The sequence below is a fragment of the Hylobates moloch genome, unplaced genomic scaffold (genome assembly GCF_009828535.3).
Source record: "Hylobates moloch isolate HMO894 unplaced genomic scaffold, HMol_V3 SCAFFOLD_1, whole genome shotgun sequence".
NCBI lineage: Eukaryota > Metazoa > Chordata > Mammalia > Primates > Hylobatidae > Hylobates > Hylobates moloch.
Window position 1 is genome coordinate 156654473 of NW_026652276.1, and position 21409 is coordinate 156675881.

The 21409-nt window shown below is 36.1% G+C and overlaps 1 protein-coding gene across 2 annotated transcripts in view; it reads right to left on the reverse strand.

Moving 5' to 3' along the window:
* The window catches only part of SCIN (scinderin), a 96928-nt gene that overhangs the window by 29192 nt on the left and 46327 nt on the right, over positions 1-21409 (reverse strand). For both annotated transcript variants that reach the window (XM_058435366.1, XM_032760410.2), the window contains exons 4-5: positions 19217-19366; positions 1279-1371 (exon numbers count right to left, since the gene is read on the reverse strand). In XM_058435366.1, the coding sequence (XP_058291349.1) occupies positions 1279-1371; positions 19217-19366 (243 nt within the window). The remainder of the gene's footprint in view (positions 1-1278; positions 1372-19216; positions 19367-21409) is intronic.

Genomic DNA, 21409 nt, shown 5'->3' on the forward strand with positions numbered 1-21409 from the left:
GCTTGCTAGCCTTGTTAAGAAACCTGAATTATTTTCAAAGGAACTTTATATTTTATATCCATGTAATACAGCATAGCTCCACTAGAGGAAGCTATGACTCAGGATGAATATTTTCCCATTTAAAAATACTTCTTTAGTTCATAATGCTGTCCAAGAGGGAGAACAGTTTTGGCTGATGATATGAAATAAAAGATATCTGTTGGGCTGTTGAAAATGAGTTTTAGAAATGTAATTTTTAAAAGCAGTCACAAAATATTTAGATAACGCTTTCTGTATGGCTCATATTAAAATTACCAGTATTTAGCACAAATGGCAACCATATTTCCTTTCGCATCTAAGAAGAAAAAAATCCACTTATTCATTATGAAAATGAAGTTACACTGAACAAGTTATTAATTTGGTCTTCATGTAAAATCACAGAGTTTCGGAGCCAAAAATCCCTTAAAGAGCAGCAAATATAGTTTCTTTCTGTTACAGATGAGAAAACTACTAAATTCTACATGGAGATTTACGATCTGCTCCAAATCACTTGCTTAGAAAGTTGCAAGGGGAGGGAACACTGGAAGAATACCACTGTAGCAATAATCTTAACTGGAGTGTCTTGCAGTTTTTGTTACCCTCAACAGAAAAAACAAACAAACAAAAAATAAAAAAACGATAGAGTTGGAAGGAACCTACTTTCTTTTTTGTGTGTGGATAAGAATACTTAGACCCAGAGTGGTTATGTCCTGTGCAAAGTCATGCTGCTAATCATGTGCTATAGAGCTGATATGGAAGTAGGTATGTTAATGCCTAGAACAGAACTCTTTTTACCCTGTTTCCCTCCAGCTGTTTCATTTGGTAGCTCAGCCCTCCTGCAACAAAGAACTCCTTCATTATGGCTAAAGACAATGTTTTAAATAGGGTGAAGACTTCACATTCTTATCAAGAATTTATAAGAAAAAGCTGATAAAATATTTTTACTCCATAAAGGAAATATTGTATTGAGTACTATATATATCAAAAGATTGTCGCAAATTAGTACAGCAACAATACATAATTCTATGTAAGTCACAGCAATAAGTTCACATATTTGTTGTTTTTCACAAAAATAACAAAAAGTATTAAAACTTAATTTAAAAAATATACAAGAGCAAAGAACTGATTCTATCTACACATTGCTCTTGGAGAGCAATGAGGAGAGTTCTCAACTGCAGCAAAGGGAATCCCTCCCAATACAGGCCTCTCTAGCTACATCCAGTCCTGTAGAAACAATAAATTTGGTTACAGTGAACTCACCATGTATAGTTTAGCCATTTTCCTGTTACTTATGTCTGCTATAATGTCATCATCATCGCCTCCATCTGGAAGCTCTGGCTTTTTCCCTAAGACCTGGAAAAAAGTGAACAGTGGATGCAAAGATAAAGATCTCCCATTAAAGGATGCAGAGTTACAAAAATACACTTATAAAGACATGGATTATAAAATATTTGCAATTAAAATGACCAGGTTCAAACACTTCTCATCAATGCATACAAGGTAGTCCTTTTCACATAGTTCAAATCAATCAATTGCATTAAGTAAACAAGCACTGAGGTTGCTTGTTTGAAAACCTCAAACAATGAATTTCAAGAAGGGAAAATCCCTAATTTGGAAGCCTAGGTGTCCATATTACTGAAAGCTAGAAGGAATTAATTAAAATTTGAGCTCTATGTTCAGCTCTGCAGCAGAATTTCTTCTATGACCTCTGCTTCTAGAAATAATCTCTAAGTTTTATGAGTTTATTATAACAAAGATTTGAATCAAAATTACTATTTGGAGGTAAAATACTATTATAATTATTGACATATAGGATAAAGTGCACGCTCTTGATCACCCAAATCATGCTTTGTTTTCTGCTGTATCCTTGGCACTTGGAACAGTTCTTGGGACATAGTATACGCTCAGTAAGTATTTGTCAAAATAATGAATAAATGAATTTATCTATTCTGTGCACATGTGATGCAATCCAAATGTCCAAAAAAGTGTTTGGTAGAAAATACATTTGAATCTGCTTTGAATTTCTTTATATTAAAATAAAAAATATGTCTATGAGTACCTTAATTAATTTATTAATTAACACAAACAGCATAGAATGTCAAGGACAGGAATCAAATATAAACTTCTTCTAAATAATTTAATTTTTATAATATAGATATAAATTCAAGTTTAGAAAATGCAAAGGTATTCATTTAGATACAACAAATATTTAACACACAATAAGTTCCTTACATAATGTGTTTTATATTCACTATTCCTTACAATATATTGCATAAAAATGTGTACTGCAAAATACCAGAAAACAATAAAAATGTACGTTAATCCTTACATGAGTATAAGTACACTCTCAAATTTAGAGATGCATCAGAGAACTTATGTCCTCTGGGAACATACCTATCTTTTTATTTGTACTGTGATCAATAAAATGTTTTAGATACTGTACATGCTAAATGATTGTAATACAGTTTTTCTTTTTTTGCTAAAAATAGAATCAAGCAAAAAAAAAACAACCAAAAAACAAAAACACTTGTGACCAAAAGCTTTTTTAAAAAAACACTTTTGCTAGAAGTATGTATAGCTTGTAAGAGCCATCAAAGATCTCCTCACACATACTTTTCTAATTCTACTCCAACTAAGACCGTAGTTTGGAATAAACAGTTTGTGTTAAGGGCATATCTAATACTAGGAAACCTCCCAGCGGGCGGACTCAGTCTGGGATTTGAGGCACACTGTAACTTTTAATTTTCAGACCACAATTCCCATATTAGCCAGGCATCTTAATTAGCTTCTCAAAGGACTGCAGCATAGTTGGGAATTGAACCCAAGGGATTTAGCAAAAACAGGCTTAACTCCAGAGGTAGTGAGATGCCATATATTGTCAGGTATCATCTCCAAGGATCACTTTAAAATTGAGTTCAACTAAGCATTTATCAAATATTTGAGGTCACTGGGGTATATAAATGAGTTTCTAACCACGTTGTCCAAAACTTAAGGACGTTACATCTGGCGTAGAAAGAGCAAAATAACTAAATATGTTCATTTTATCAACTAGGCCATACATTTTGATCTCTGACATAAACTGTAAATACAGCTTGGAAGATCATGCCTGAATGTAAAACATTTTCATTTTGGATTGCCCACACGATTGGCATTTAGCTCATGCCATCCTTTGTATGTGAAATAACGTATGTTTTGACAATTTAATGGGGCACAAACACAGAGAAGCCTCATTTGAGGGTGTTACATAAAAATTTCATCAATTCTTCTAGCCAAGATGTATCTTGCAAGTTTGGAGCTCCTCTTTCTTTCAATTATTTTCTGTAAGTTTCTATTTAAAAGTATTGCCATCATCTAAATACTCCAAACTGAACTTATTTTCTACAAAATTAGCCACTCTCAATTCTCCATTTGTGTCAATGTATCTCTATTCTCTCCTCTTTATATGGACTTAAAATTATGTGGTCAGTTTTAAATACTTCCTCTCCTCCAATGTGGATCTCCTACCCACTTAGTCGTTATTATTATTTTTAATAATGGTTAGTCACTGATTCCTGTCTATTGCTGGACACTGGCTGCAAGGCCCCTTATTTCACATTACTCCTATGTTGTAGGAATATGACTCTAGATCAAGGAAATCCTGCCATTTGCAACAACATGGATGAAACTATTGTATATTATGCTAAGTGAAATAAGCCAGACACAGAAAGATAAATAATGCATGATCTCATTAATATGTGGAATCCAAAATATCCAGTTCATAGAAAGAGAGTGGTAGAATGGTGATTGCCAGGGGCTGAAAAATAGAGGAAATGGAGAAATGCTGGTGAAAGAATTCAAACTTTCAGGTATAAGATAAATAAGTTCTGGAGACAAAGTATAGTATGATGGTTATAGTTACTAATAATGTAGTTTATACTTGAAATTTGCTAAGACAGAAGATATTAAAAATTTTCATCACACACACAATGTGAGGTGACAGATATTAATTATCTTGATTGTGGTAATCATTTCACAACTTATACATCTATTGAAATACCACATTTTGTATATGACATTTTGTATATGACAAAGTTTATATATATATATCTATCAATGATAGATATCCCTTTATAAAGCTGGAAAACATTTCAAATTTCTTTTAAAATTTTTAAAAACTAAAAATTAAAAAAGATTTATATTTTACATCTGCTGCAGTGGTTCCTGAACTTCAATGTAGTCAAGCAACACCTGTGTGACTTTGTAAATACAGATTCTCAGCTGCCAGCCATTGAGTCAATAAACAGGTCTATGGTAAGACCCAGGAATCTGCAATCTAGATTATTCTGAATTGGGTGCTCCCACTGACCCAAAACTTCTGTCTGAATCCCAAGTCCCCTTCAGATGCTGAATGTCATCTACCCTGCCTTATTTTTCAGCATTCCCTACCTTGTGCCCGCCTCTAATCAGGCTGACATACTCGGTGTTCCCTATGGAAGCCAAGCCCATTCTTTCCCCCTAGCTAGCTAGGAGATTAATAATCGCCCAGCTTCAGAGTTTCTAGGTTCTCATGACCTGTTTCAAGACCACCCTTGGTGTTTGTTTATTTCTTTCCCTACTATGATCCAAGGTGAACTTTTCTTTTTAAAACTTAAGCAGGCCTATGTGGAAATTTGTATTTTCAGATAAAAGGATCAGGCAGCCAAGAAACAATTGCTATACTCTTTTACTCTCTTAATCCTTAGTTTTTCACAGCATGTACATCTGTTTTTATTTATTCATTTATTTTTTACCTTCTAGTCAACTTTACCTACTTTGGATAAAAACTTCCAACATTTACACTGGCTTGTTCTCAAGATGGTTTCCCTTCTTTATACAAAAAAGTCAAGATGTTTGGCCACTTTAGAATAAATATTTGTAATGCATCATAAGAAAACAATAATGATGCATGACCTGGAAGAAGTACAATATATAACTCAAAGCTACACATCACTGTGGATGAACATGTGCCAAGTTGGTGCCAAGTCCTAAAGGCATTTATCATTGAGGGTCTTATGTGCTCCCAGCAGAACTCTGAGAGAGAGGCAGAACCTGTGTCATGATTACTTTAACTTCATAGATTAAGAAAATGAGACTGAAGGAAGTTAGGAGTTTTGCCTTAGATCCGTGTCTCATAAATATTAAAGCAAATACGTAAACCCCAGGCCTTCTAACCTCTACTTCAAAGCTCTTTATATAGAAAATGAGGCATTTCATTCTTCTCACCTTAATCATTTTAGGGTAGATGACTCTGCTTTTATTTTCACTAAAAACAGAAATCAGCTCACAGGTTCCAGGAACGAACATTTTAATTACTCAGTAAATTCTGTATCTTACTTCCTTTCCTTAACTGAGAAACAATCAGTAGAGTGTAACATATGGAGCATAGAAATAAATTGTAAGAGTGAAGCTAATCCTTGTTGTTATGGTATATTTACTTGCTGCAAGGCATTTCATGCCTTAGGTAAGACAAATATTTGATAATAGGGAAGATCCACAGAGATATAAAATGACCGGTGATTCCGAGAAAGCTGTGGTCTTATTTAGCCAGCTCCACCCATTCTAGATATAAGATTCCAATATTTACTCTGCTGCTCTCTCTCAGTGATGGCCTCAAAAATACCTTTATCCCTTTATTCATAAATAAAATAGAGGGTGATTTCATATATTAAAGCATGGATAAAGGTGTTTTAGAGGAGGGAAAGCATGTGAGGTATTTTAGAGGTAGGAAAGCATATTTAGATAAAAAGACAAAGTGAACTGGGCCTCTGCAAGAGGTTTAGCTATAGCGCAGTGCTGTCCTGTAGAAATTTCTGCAATGATGAAATATTCCACATCTTTGCTGTCCAACACAGTTCTCACTAGCCATTTGTAGCTAATGAGTACCTGAAATGTGGCTAGTGTGACCGAGAAACTGAACTTTACATTTTATTTAATTTTAAGGAATTTAAATGTAAACTTAAATAGTCACTCATGTCTTGAGGATGCCAGACGGAGAGTGCAACCCTAGAGGCCTCAGGGAATGCTGTGGCAGTGGGGAACTTATCATGAGGCAGGACTGGGCTTCAGCATTCCTGGAATATCAGCATATCAGAGGTAGATGTTGAAGGGTCAAACTCATAAGAAAGTTACCAAAAGTTACTATAATACGAAAAGTTACCTTACAAGTTGCTATAACACAGAAAGCAAAATCAGAAGTCATTAAAAGCCATAAGCCAGAATGCCAACTTATTAAACAAGAGCAGTTGTTTTCACTGGCTGCATATTAGAACCATGTGGGCTGATATAAAAAAGAATGCCAATGTCTGAATCCAATCTCTAGAAATTCGGATTTATTTATTCTGATTGGAGCCCATGCATTGTATATTTGAAAAGTCTTCTGGGCCTGGTTTGTTGATGTGATTCAAGTGCTCTGTGGCATCAGCTTTGCTAGCCTGGTTTATCTACCTCAACCATTGGGATAGGTCTGCCAAGCATTTCTGAGGTTCACATTAGCTTGTTAGAACACATCTCCCCTGGACAAATTATTAGGGCCTGGTGGTCTGGGAGCTGCTCTGGGGCAAATCTCAGGTATTAAGATTTCAGGTCATTTGCCTTTTCTGGACGTCACCAAACCTTTTTCCCTAAGACTTCAAACCCACTTTGGACATTTCTGTCTGATCAGTGCTTGGATGAACGCTTCCAAAACTTGCCTTTGGGGTTCCTAATTTCTATGCATTCCTCCATTGTCTTTTTGACACCTCCCTTCATTTGGCAGGATCAGGCAGGCTGAGCTGGGTGGAGCCACTACTAAGAGCCTCTGTAATCTTGTTTCCACATTTAAAATGGTATAATAAATAATACGGTTCAATTATCATGTGATTATTACTATGACTAGCATATGGTGAAAATTCAACAAATGATAGATCCTGTACCCTTTCTTCACCTTTATATATGCAGAGTCAAATCTTTCCCTGGTCAAAGCATTACTCTTTCTGTCTTATACGACCCTGCATATTACTGGACTAATCCTTTGCATAATGATTTTACCACTGGACTTCTTGCCACACACCTCCTCATGGACTTACATTTTATTATTTGTTCATGTACTGATCTAATGATTTTATAAAGCAGTCTATATGTCTTGGTAATGTACCTTTGTCAAAATCTTGTATCTTAGATTTAAACTACAAATTGAATATAGATCTGTATGTCCCTCTCCAGGCAAAACCTAGAGAAAAGTCTTTTATGCAATCAGCAGAAGAGCAGGTGACAATGCTGAGAAAAAGGAATACGATACAGTAATCTCTTCCTTTCATTGAAGTCCACCATTGTGGTGTCTATGATGTCCTTAGTCCTTGATTATAAAACGAATTCTCTGATCCTCCTCTGTGTTTCCATCATATTTTCCCATATAGTCTTGTACATATGACCTTATTTTGGTGAGGCAAGATATATCTGTTGTGTTAAGGTTTATTTCTTGAGTGTCTATAATACTCTGGCTCTGTGGGAAAGAGCGGAGTCTACAATGGTTAACAGGTTAGCTTTGATCCCTGCTTTAGGTGAACTAACTTTCAGTGCAGTGTTTTAGCTGTTTGGAGTTGCTATAACAAAATACCACAAATTAGGTAATCTATAAAGAAAATAAATGTATTTCTCACATTATGAAGTCCAATATCAAGGTAGCAGAATCCGGTGAGGCCTCCTTGCTACCTCATCTCATGGTATAAGGAAGAAAGGCAAGAAGAACGTGGAGAGCAAGAGAGCAAGAAGGGGCCAAACTCACTTTTATATAATAACAAACCCGCTCTTGAGAAATAACCCACTTCTGCAATAATAATGTCAAACTATTCATGAGGGCTCTCGTCATCTCTTATTAGGTCCCATTTCCCAAAACTGCTGGGTTCATAAAGACCATCCTCCTCCTCCTCTCACAGCTGGGGCTTCACTACAACATCTCTGGTAACATTATTAGTCTCAGTAACTTCTTGCTTATTTTCACTGACTTTGGAAAATATTACCCTCTGGTACTCTAAGTTGGACAAAAAACTGGCCGGGTGCAGTGGCTCACGCTTGTAATCCCAGCACTTTGGGAGGCCGAGGCGGGAGGATCACGAGGTCAGGAGATCGAGACCATGGTGAAACCCCGTCTCTACTAAAAATACAAAAAAATTAGCCGGGCGTGGTGGCGGGCGCCTGTAGTCCCAGCTACTCGGAGAGGCTGAGGCAGGAGAATGTCGTGAACCCAGGAGGCGGAGCTTGCAGTGAGCCGAGATTGCACCACTGCACTCCAGCCTGGGCGACAGAGCGAGACTCCGTCTCAAAAAAAAAAAAAAAAAAAAAAACTAAGTTGGATAAGGGGAGAAATGGAGAAGAAAATAGGGCACCCCTATAATGAGAACATGAGCTAAACCTCCAGGAGTATTTTTTCACTGCCCTGTATCACCATATACATATACACACATTTATATGAACTTGTTTAATTTTATCTCATCTTATCCTTTGAGGAGAAGGTACATAAATCTGATTTATATATAACTTTTAATTTGATTTGGCCAAGTTTTGTTTCAATGGCAAGGGAGTTGGGAAAACTTTTTTATCTACATAATCCAGAAAATTTCCAAGCATGAAATTTTAATTGAGCAAACTCTAAAATGGCTTTTCAAGTACTCTGAGGCACTTAAAAATATTTGCATACCTTCTATGTTATACATTAAGAAAATGTATATTCTTTCCAAAAAAAAAATGTGTATCCCAATTACCCTGAACCTAATGCCTCTGTAATTTGGATGAAGGGCTGAATGCTAATGGTAAGAGATAAAAAGCAAAGGGGTAAGCCAGTTGAATTAGTCAATTTTCACACTGCTATAAAGAAATACCTGATACTGGGTAATTAATGAAGAAAAAAGGTTTAATTGACTCACCGTTCTGCATGGCTGGGGATGCCTCAAGAAACTTACAGTCATGGTGGAAGGTGAAGGGGAAGCAAGGCACATCTTACATGGCAGCAGGAGAGAGAGAGGGAACACACAGGAAAAAACTACCACCTTTAAAACCATCAGACCTCGTGAGAACTCCCTCACTATCACGAGAACAACATGGGGGAAACTGCCACCATGATCTAATCACCTCCCACCAGGTCCCTCCCTTGATGTGTGGGGATTACAATTACAGATGAGATTTGGGTGGGGACACAGAGCCAAACCATATTACCAGTCCACTGAGTACAAACACTGTGCTATTAAAACTAGCAATTATTATATGGAATATATAAAATGAGGCATAATTATCAAAAATTTCTGGCAAAGTTTTTGAGTTATAAAATAACTTCACAGCAGTTGGGATTTCCCTTGCTTTGTATGCTTAAGATCGTGGTGTCGGCCGGGTGCGGTGGCTCACGCTTGTAATCCCAGCACTTTGGGAGGCCGAGGTGGGCGGATCACGAGGTCAGGAGATCGAGACCACGGTGAGACCCCGTCTCTACTAAAAATACAAAAAATTAGCCGGGTGTGGTGGCGGGCGCCTGTAGTCCCAGCTACTCGGAGAGGCTGAGGCAGGAGAATGGCGTGAACCTGGGAGGCGGAGCTTGCAGTGAGCCGAGATTGCGCCCCTGCACTCCAGCCTGGGTGACAGAGCGAGACTCTGTCTCAAAAAAAAAAAAAAAAAAAAAAAAAAAAAGATCATGGTGTCTGTAAGAAAGACAGTTTGGGTGTGATCCACAGATTTCTTATTCTTATTTCTACTTAAACAAGTTACACAGCCTCTCTATGACTCAGTTTCCTCATTTGTAAAGTAAGGATGTAGCAGATGCTATTGGTGCTCTGCCCATATCACCTTGATCTAAGTTAGAGGTCATTTGCAGATAGTGTCTTAAAGCTCTAAGTCTTCTGCTCTCTACATGGTGGCATTATCTGGCCGTGGAGCTGTCTATAGATCGTATCTTAAAGCTCAAAGTCTTTTGCTTTCTATCTGGTGGCATTATCTAGCCATGGAGCTGTACTGTGTCCAAATACAAGGCAGACTGCAGGTTCTGGGACATTAAGAACCAAGGAGCAACACTCAGGCAATGAGGGATGGGAGTTACTGGCTAGACCCAGCAACCACTCAGCCTTCTGAGGGCTAATGCCTGAGGGTCTCTTTGGGACTCAGCCCCAGTTGCTCACTGCAGTAAGACACCGGTTAACAAAATGTTGTCTCACTTTACTCCTACTTGATGCTTTCAGGATCACCTTTCAAATAACAACCTGCCCCCAAGTCCTTGTCTCAGAGTCAACTTTTGGAGGAACACAACATAGACGGGGAATAAAAAATGTCTCCATTTCATAGTACTGGTTTTAAGAATTAAATCCTGTAAAGCCCCTAGAAGAGTGCCTCTTCTATGGTTAGCACTGAATGTTTGTCAGGGTAGTAGTTGTTAGCTCTTTTGCAGCAATTAAAATCCATTTCCTAGATTATTTAATTCCTGTGTTAATAAGAAGAAGCACTTGTGTTGTATCAAGAAAATGTAACAAAAAGATTAAGGAATGAACAGAAAGTTCAGCTTACCAGTGAGCCATCTACATTTACCCTTGCAGAACACAAGATGAGAGAAGTCGTGCCATTCCCTAACAATAGTGTTCCATAACAGTGAATATCACAATGCAATTGTAGAGCATTTGCTCCTTGTTTCAAAACTGTTTTTAATCAATATATTTGTCTTCTCTACATGCACTCTATCAGACATTGTTAAGATGTATTTTTGACAGCAGATTGCAGACCATTAATATTTAATTTCTCTGTGATACATGGTATATGACTTCACTTACCAACATAGTTCTATGAAGCTTTTTTGTTTACATACAGGTATTAATATATTTTAGCAGCATGTTAGTACCTTTTTCATGATTAGTAGATTATGGGATATCTAACACTGAGAATTTCCTATTGGTTTCCACTGAGCAGAATACTGTATTTACATGAACAAACCATCCTTTCCTTACAAAGTCACTTTAAAGCCTTTAAATAAATCTATTATTACATATACATTTTTTCAAAATAATGTAATTCTAAAAATTGTGATGCACTAGATACCCCTGCAAACATAATAGCAATTCTGATACAGTAACACTAGTTTATACAAGCGCTGTCAATATAACCCAGTTCCAACACTGCAATTCTAGGCTCTGGAAAAACAGTACTTGGAAGCACAATCCAGGTGGCTACCATTTTAGGAACGTCTTTCCAATATGTAAGCATATTTCCTCATGATATTAAACAAATGCTTATTATCAAATACATCCTAAGGAGATACGAATGGCTGAATCTTGCATATTTAACATTTTCGTATCTGGGCTTGGCTAACTCTAAGCACAATATGTAAGAGGAAACTGATATAAAGTAAATATTATTGTTTATTATTATATACTTAAAAACTAATTTGCAAAATGAATGCAAGAAATCATGAATCACTGAATCAGAGGCCTGGCCCTTTTATATCTGTGTTTGGCTGATTCTTAGCACAAAGGATAAGATGAACTTGACCTAAAACTACTGAAAAAATACAGTCTGTTTTTTTAAAATATATTATCACCATTGTGACAAGTGGAACACTAAAAGGATAGAATAGAAACTGCCATTATAGTTCAATATTTATATTAGCTTATCAATTCAGATATACACCTTGTGGGACAAAGATCCATCCCTGTCCTACCCATTAAATCCATCTGTCTTGGAACTGCATTATCCTATTTACAGAGTCTATTGATATTACCTCACTTCAGCTGCAAGCTAAAGAGAAAATTACCTCATTCAGAGATGATTGCCAAGTGGTGTTAATTTGGACTGATTATATAACAGTGTTACCTTATCTGTAAGGTTACAAGTCTTCATGATGAACTTTGGTGTGACAAAGGGGGAGATTATGTGAAATGTTATCACTTTATTGCAGCATATGATAAGCTGTTACTATATGCATTTCTTATCTCTGTTCAGAACATTTCAGCTTCCCCCACTGGATGAATTGGTGAGGAACAAAACAGGTATCCAAATTCAACACTAGAAATCCAAGCAACAAATTCATTACATTAAATAACAACAAATGAATAGTGTCTTGAACAGTGCCTGGCAAACAGTAAGCCATCAATACCTGGTAGATCTAAATAGCTAGAGCAACTATAGTGTTCTAGAGAGCATCGCAACCTTGGGGCAGGTACTCCTTATCACTGTAATACTTTGGATTTCAGGAGTGTACTAAGTATTATTGCAGTAAAGCAAAATGGAGAAAATGCACTAATTACAATGCAGCAAAGAGGAGAAAGGGAAAGATTCCTACTTCTTGTATCTCTGATAGTTCATCTCTTCTTTACATGCAGTGTAGCCTCAGGACTAATTTAGAGAGGGTTGCAAATATATTTGCTCCCTTTAACTTAAAAATCTTTGAATGGTAAGTCGGTAAACGGACCTCCTCTTTCCCAGTGACTCTCATAATAATGTTATTTCAATCAAATGACAAATACTTGATGAGCAGTGCCTATGTGTCAGGCATCATGCTACATGAACGAGGGATTCCAAAATATTTAAGACATTGTTCAATTTCCCAAGGACTTACAAAAAGTTGTAGGAAAATAAAAGCGGGATAAATAAGGAAGCTAAAACTACTTGGAAAACACACAAGTATTTAGACCCAACTGGTAACTCAGACAATACAAATTTCCATTCTTACAAAGTACAGAGTTTCGAATAGAATGAAAAAAAATAGGAGGGCAACAGAAAAATAGTTTAATGAGTTATTTTTTGTGTGCGTATTACAAACCCATAAAGCAACCTTAATCTTTTTTTTTTTTTTATTTTAAGAGACAGGGTCACTTTATGTTGCCCAGGCTGGAGTGCAGTGGCTATTCACAGGCATGATCATAGCCACAGCATCCTTGAACTCCTGGACTCAAGCAATCCTCCCACCAGAGCTTCCCAAATAGCTGGGACTATAGGTGTGCACCACCAGTGTGAAGCGCTTTCACTTGGAGTATATGCCATCTGCCTAATATGTGGGACAGTATTGCACTAAGTATAAATAAGCTCCAGACTTGTTCATTGTTTTTTGAGAGGCTAGTTGTAATTATCACCTGAAAAAAGCAGCGGAATATTTGAATTATCCTTTCTAAATACCAACTGCCCTTCTATATAAATCTAGTTGGTCTTAAAGCTTATTTTAATCAGCATATGACTTTGTTCATGTCTACATCAACAATATCACCTAAAACAAGGGAATTTTTTAAGCAATACTATCCCCTAAAAAACAGAAAAACAAGCATACTTAGTTTCTGGAACTACATATTTCACAGTTAATTGTCTTAATTATCCAAATACGAGTGGGCAATGAGTTAGAGCTGTGAGGGCTACATAAATATAAAGGCAGTGCCTGCCCTCAAGGAACTTAGTATTGATAACATATAAATTTTATTTTGCAAAGTACTTTGAAGAAATATGGCTAAAATATTTACTCTTTGCCTCAGTAGGCTTTGTAGAGTACACCTCTAAAAGATAACTTAAGAACTATCTTCACTATTCAACTCTAGTTTTTACTAACAGGACAGCCAGATCAGCATAGAGTAAATATCCCATCAACTTTCCAAGAGAATGGCTGAATACATTCTTTTGTTTTCATACTGTGAATTATGACTTATAAAAACAAAAGGAACAAATTTTCTATTTTGGGAGAACCTTTGGAGTTTAATCTAGACTTTATGCTAATATCATAAAGTCTAAAATAGGATTTTCATCATGAAAAGTCTTCCAACAAATGGTGGTGTCATTCAGATCATGCTCTCTGGCCTCTGAGGACCCTCACGATTCTATTCCCACATTTTCTGACTATTTTCTCATGCATGTTTATCTCCTCAACCAGACAATAAAGTAAGCAGAGTCTTCAAACTTCATTGGGAACCAACCCTGCACTTGATAAACAGTTATTAATGGAGACATAATATGTTATTCTGATTTTCTTTTTTTTAGGTCAAAAATCTGAAACAATCATTGCATGTATGACTTTCCAGAGAGCCTTACAGTCGTTTTTATAAAAGCAAGAGTTCAACAACAGTTCAGCAACACAGCATCTGCCTACCATCTCCCTGTAGTATTTTTACTGCCAGTATTTCACCACCAGCATTTACAATGATTATAGGCTTAACGAATTCATTAAACTATATTTAAAAAGTCTTTCCAGAATAAAAAAAATTGTTGTTGTTTCAAACAACTTGCCCCTTCTTCATCTTCATTCTTTTTATATCTACCAGATGCTGGTTTTGTTTCTTAAGGAAAGTCTATAAAACATAGATATTTTTTTCCTTGGGTTTTTTTTGTTTGTTTGTTTGGTTTTTTTTTTTTTTTTTTGCTTTCCTCCTAATGTTTACAAAATGATTAATCAAGGAATAAAGTTTGGGACCTTACAGCTAGTGAAATATTTAATTTTTCTTCACATTCACTGATTATTTTAAATATGAAAAGAAGAAAGATCATGAAAAAAACTTAGCATAATTTATGTGCAGTCATTTATGGTAAATATATTTGCAGCAAAAACAAGCTCAGAGTAAAATTTGACTTTAGTTACAGAGTTTAGTTTTTTCCACATGCAAGATTGTCTTCCTATTTAGGCACACGGGCTTTTAAAAGTACTAAAGATGCAGAAAGGAGGGTGAACACACATCCTGTTTCCCCAGACAGTCTTGTTAATGATGGTTGTGTCCTGTCTCCTCAGTGCCCCCTTTTACTCTACAATGTGCTTTGCTTTGGAGGATAAATTTATGGTCACCCTGGAGATAAGCCATATAAAAACTGTGTGAAAATATTGTGATCAATAGCTGAAATACTTCAAACTAAAGATAAATTTTTCAAAAGACTCTCAGAAAAGTTTGAGTTTCAGTGTTGAGCACTTTAATGTGTTAGACAAGTTCAAAAAATTCAGCACTGAATACAGAGTAATGAAAACAGGCTCATTTAATTGATTAAAATATCCTTGCTTTCAAGCCATTTCTAACTTTCACATAGAGAGGCTTTCAAAGCTTTTAAAGTTAATAATTTTAAAAGTACCCCATTAGAAATGAATCTTTTAAAAGGTCAAATTTAGGCCAGGCGTGGAGGCTCACGCCTGTAATTTCAGCACTTTGGGAGGCAAAAGCCAGCAGATCATGAGGTCAGGAGTTTGAGACCAGCCTGGCCAACATAGTGAAACCCCGTCTCTACTAAAAATGCAAAAAATTAGCTGGGTGTGGTGGCGGGTGTCTGTAATCCCAGCTAATTGGGAGGCCGAGGCAGGAGAATCACTTGAACCCGGGAGGCGGAGGCTGCAGTGAGTGGAGACTGTACCACTGCACTCTAGACCGGGTGACAGTGCAAGACTCCGGCTCAAAAAATAAATAAATAAATAAAACGTCAAATTTAAAGATATTTGAAAAATTTTTAGATTTTCAGACTCCATCTCTAGTAAAATCAACAGTTGCACTAGAGTCTCAGGAAAAGAAATGACATTTTTAAATCTTAAACAAGGATACTCTGCGTGTGTGTGTGTGTGCATGTGTGCGTGTGTGCTATAGACTGGTTTGGAACACTTCTGAAACCTATTAGTTCCCTTCTAAGAAAAATACTTGCTAAATGCATAAAACAAGATACAAAATATTATAATGGAAATAAACTACCTTGAAATGCAACTATTAAAATATCAATATATATATATTTTAAAGTTTGGTAAAGTAATATATGAGCTTTTCATTAATTCATTAAATACTAGTGAGCAGAAGATCTAATAACAATAATAATTACCAAGTAGCAATGAGCATAAACGACATTTTGAGGTTGTGTACAATAGCTATAATGTGATCTGAAAAGTCACAGGACTGTTCCTGCTACTTACGTTTGCTTATTACTTTCACAACTGGAGGAAAGGCCGTATTTCAGTTAAGAGGTTAGTGAAAATAAAGTTGTAATTCTTCCCAACCAAGTTCATGGGCTTTTTGTGTTCTATCCTTATCATTACAACACTAAGAAAGCCTAGAAGTCAAACAAGTTTGTTATAGGTACTCAATTAATTAATCAAATAATTACTCTTTCTTGTAATCAGGCTACAAAACTATATTTCCAAAACGAAAAGCCCACTGAATGCTTTTTTTTCCCTTATCTAATAAAGATTTTCACTGAAAATTCATCTCAGTTCATTGTGTGAGTGAAAGCAGTCAAATAAAATGTAGTATAGACACTGAATGTATTGAATGAAAACAAAGTGGGTGCTTTGTAGGATTTTTCTAAAAACCAAACTGAAGAGTTTTGGAAACACAGACATCACATTTTATCTTAAGCATTATATCTCTTTATCCTTATCACTAATATTTTAAAGCCAAATTATATTTTTGCACAGTTTTTCTTCATTTGCATTTTCTTATTTTAATTTTACAGTGTAATGTATTAATTGACTGTTTACACTTTCTTTTTCAAAACGTTGAACGAAATCCAATAAGCAAGGACACCAAATATGTACATGCACAGCAAGGCCCCGCAGCCACAGCAGCATCACTTCCTGGAACAGAGTACAAGTGGCAAATGAGTGGTAATTAAACACAGCTGCTGCCCAAGAAGTAAGGTAGAAGCATAGATCATTAGAACCTAAAGGGATCAGAGAAGCCATTTTGTCTAACCCTTCACTTTGCAAATGAGGACTCAGAGACAATGAGTAGTTAGGAGACTAGCTCTGGGCCAAGGGTGACCCTGGAGAAGCATGAGTGATGTCTGATAGTTAATGTGACACTCTTCTTGCCACTTCTCAGGGCGAGTCCTGTTCCTGAGTCTGCTTATGTCCAAGCATAGCTATTGAGACAAGGGGTTACAGTCAACTAGAAATACATCTTATTTATAGATTTTTGCTTCAAAATATGCCACGTTAGAAGACTTACATGGTTGATCCCATCTCTAGAACAGAGGCCTTAAAAGAATGTTAAAAGACCAAGAATTTGTTTTGAATACTTTTCAAAGTCTGATTTATTAGCTATGTTATTCTAACCAGTGAAAATCCAGTAAAACCATCCCTAATTTTATCTTAATTTTTTAAGTGGACTTTTTTTCTGATTATAAAATGAATCAGAATTTGTCTTTGTTAATTATAACAAAGACAAATGAAGAAGAAAATAAGCAGCCACATCCCAAGATGTAATACTGGTAATATTTTAGCATATTTTTCTAGGTATGTATATATGTATGAATACAGAGCTATATACACATATTATATATTAGTATAATATTGCATATAAAATGTTATATTCTATCTTTCTCCTAGCATTAGACCATGATAATTTTCCCCACTGAATTAAAATTATTTCCAAAACATCATTAATGTGAAAGTCTATGTCTGGGCGTTATTAAAGCAATGAAGTTTAAAGACATTACAATATATAAAGTTATTTCATATGATTTCTGATCACTGGATTTTTAGGCTATCACTGGACCATGTAACTACTGCATTATATTTCTGTAAGTCAAAAATATTAAAAATGTTTATGAGATAGCCTTTAGATAGACTTAAATGCAAATCTAAAATTACTGGGGGAATATGTATAATATTCCAGGAAATCAGAGAAATGAAAACTCAAAGATACCACCTACCACTATTAAATGCAGAAGTTTCAAAAAGGTATTATATCAACAGATTTTGACAGGGCTCTGTAAAGTCACGATGGAACACAGTGCTCGTACAAGGAAGTAGCAACTGGTGCAAACATTTAGTGCCTGGCACATCGCAGGAGTATAATAAATATTTGTTGTGTGAACAAATGGAAATTAATTTGTGAATACGTATCAAGACATCTTAATATATAGTTATACTCCTTAACTGATATTCTTATTTAAGGGAATATATACAATATATACACTTCGGTAGTCACTGCAATATTCTTAAAAGACAAAGTTTGGTCACAACCAAATTCCTAAGATTTATATAATCGTTAAGTAAATGACGTAGGGTCTATAGAGCCACGAACGCTTAATTTTCACATTAATTTAAGAACTACACTAAAATCATAAGTGTGTTGCCTGTAATTCTCAGCTTAAAATGATTGAAATATTTTAAATACTGGCATATTTAATCTCTTGGTATAAGATTTCATTTGATTCTTTTAACGAAATACAGTTTGAGCATCCCTAATCCAAACATCTGAAATTAGAAATACTCCAAAGTCTGAAACTTTTTGAGTCTTGATGTTATGCCACAAGTGGAAATTCCACCCACAAGTTCTTAACACACATTTTGTTTCATGCGCAAAATTATTTAAAATATTGTATAAATTTATCTTCAGGCTGTGCATGTAAGGTGTATGTGAAACGTAAATGAGTTTCATGTTTAGACTTGACTCCCATCCCCAAGATATATCATTTTATATATACAAGTATTTCCAAACTCCCCGGAAATTCAAAATCTGAAACACTTCTGGTCCCATGCACTTTGGAAAAGGGATACTCAACCTGCAACTGTTAATTTTAAAATTGAAGAAAACCACCGTGTTTGAAAAAAACCCTGAGAAGCTCGGGTGGGGTGGCTCACACCTGTAATCCCAGCACTTTGGGAGGCCGAGGGGGGCGGATCACAAGGTCAGGGGATCAGGACCACTGGCTAACACGGTGAAGCCCTGTCTACCAAAAATACAAAAAATTAGCCAGGTGTGGTGGTGGGCACCTGTAGTCCCAGCTACTCAGGAGGCTGAGGCAGGAGAATGGCGTGAGCGGAGATCGTGCCACTGCACTCTAGCCTGGGCAACAGAGCAAGACTCCGTCTCAAAAACAAAAACAAAAACAAAAAAACAAAAAACAAGTAAAACCCTGAGAAGCCCAGATGAATAGATGAAAGAGCTATTAATATTGTTTTCCTTCCAAAATACGTTCTTACAGTCAATTTCAGAAGTGTCACTCATTTGTTTCACCTCGTATACTATAGAAGATAGGGCCAGGGCTTCCTTTGATAGTGACACCAACGGTGAGAGAAGGTCATGACTTTCTGTTTTCCCAGTTCCATCACTTAGATAACCCTGTTGTTTCCTCTTACTAATTGTAGCTAGGCTCACTATTGAAATGTGTTGAATCTCTTTCCCCTTCTTCCCCAGCCTGCCACCTTACACACACACACACACACACACACACACACACACACGAGTTGGAGTGGTAACCCTTTAACAAACAACAGGAGTCACAATACCTTTATAAGTTCTGAGGGTTCACTTCCTTCTTCCACGACAATTAGTTCAGACCTTCCTTTCCTTTCATTGTACCGAATGCCAGTAGCTACCTGGTTTGCCTTCAGACGTTCATATTTGTTGCATGAGGAACCACACCACTGATAAATTTCCTAAAAGAAAGAGACAGATCTGTTGACCCTAAGAATATGAGGAAGACATTCAGCCTCAGTGTAATACTTGTGATTAATTAGGAAAGAAAAAGGAAAATTAAATGACCTATTGTTGAGGTGTATACATAATTGTTATACTTCATCATTCTGCATCCTGCTGCTTTCAGTTAGCATTATAAAGTAAGCAGTTTTTAAGCATGTAAATTATAAATATATATATCACCATCCTCTGTGTATATAATCTATAAATTACAATTTATAAAAGTAAATATATGGATTAAATTTGAAATAACAAATATACCACACTTCAGAAAAGTAGTCAAGAATCTGTTAAAATAAGATACTCTTGATGATCATAAAATTGATACAACATTTTTGTAAAGCTATTCATGTTTTTAAATTGACAAATACATGTTGTATGTATTTATTGTGTATAACATGATGTTTTGATATATGTATACATTGTGGAATGGCTAAATCAAGATAATTAATATATGTAAAGCAATTTAACAATTCTTATCAAGAGCCATAAAAAGAGTGATATTGTCCCAGTAATATCACTATCTGGCACTTACTATGATAAATTATTCATAAAAGGAGAAAAAAAACACACATATAAGGGTTCTCATTGCTATGTAATTATATTGGTGAGGCCTTGGAAAGGCATTAATTGTTCAAGAATAGGATAATACTTATATAAATTATGATATATAGGGAAAATTTGATACTTAACTGTTTAACATCAAAACATGAAAAAGTCGAAACAGAATAACAGTGTGATATATTGTAGAGATTATATTAGCTATCATTTAGATTAAACTACTATATATTTTAGATTGTAGATTTTAGTATAGTGTCCAGAAAGTATACAGATACAAATGTAAAATAATAATGAAAAATTATCTCCCCCATTAACATTGTTTACAAAAGAAAGAAAGAGAAGTTGAATAATACCCAGACCTGGAGGGGCTGTGGGAATGGGCATTATCACCCACTATTTGGGTGGCATAAACTGACACAGGTTTTTTAAGGGTGGTTTAGCATCATTATAAAAAAATTAAGGTCAGGCATGGTGGCTCATGCCTGTAATCCCAGCACTTTGAGAGGCCGAGGCTTGCGGATCATGGGTCAGGAGATTGAGAATATCCTGGCTAACACGGTGAAACCTCGTCTCTACTAAAAATATAAAAAATTAGCCGGGTGTGGTGGCAGGCACCTGTAGTCCCAGCTACTTGGAAGGCTAAGGCAGGAGAATGGCGTGAACCCGGGAGGCAGAGCTTGCAGTGAGCGGAGATTGTGCCACTGCACTACAGACTGGGGGACAGAGCGAGACACCATCTCAAAAAAAAAAAAAAAAAATTAAATGTGCTTTTAATATCAAGAAATTCCATTTATAGGAATCTATACTACAGAAACATTTGAACATGGAATATAAAAACAAAAGAAATTGTTGCAGGAAGTCAGGGACCCTGAAAGGAGGGACTGGCTGGAGCTGCGGCAGAGAACATAAATGTGAAGATTTCATGGACATTTATCACTTCCCAAATAATACTCTTATAATTTCTTATGCCTGCCTTACTTTAATCTCTTAGTCCTGTTACCTTCGTAAGCTGAAGATATACGTCACCTCAGGACCACTATAATTGTGTTAACTATACAAATTGATAGTAAAACATGTGTGTTTGAACAATATGAAGTAAGTGCACCTTGAAAAAGAACAGAATAACAGTGATTTTTAGGGAACAAGGGAAGACAACCATAACGTCTGACTGCCTGCAGGGTCGGGCCAAAAGAGCCACCATCTTTCTTCCTGCAGAGAGCCTATTAATGGACGTGCAAGTAGCAGAGATTTCACTAAATTCTTTTCCTAACATGGAATAGTAATATTAAGACCCTAGGAAAGGCATTGCATTCCTGGGAGGAGGCCTATAAATGGCCGCTCTGGGAGTGTCTGTCTTATGTGGTTGAAATAAGGATTGAAATACGCCCTGGTCTCCTGCAGTACCCTCAGGCTTACTAGGATTGGGAAATTCCAGCCTGGTA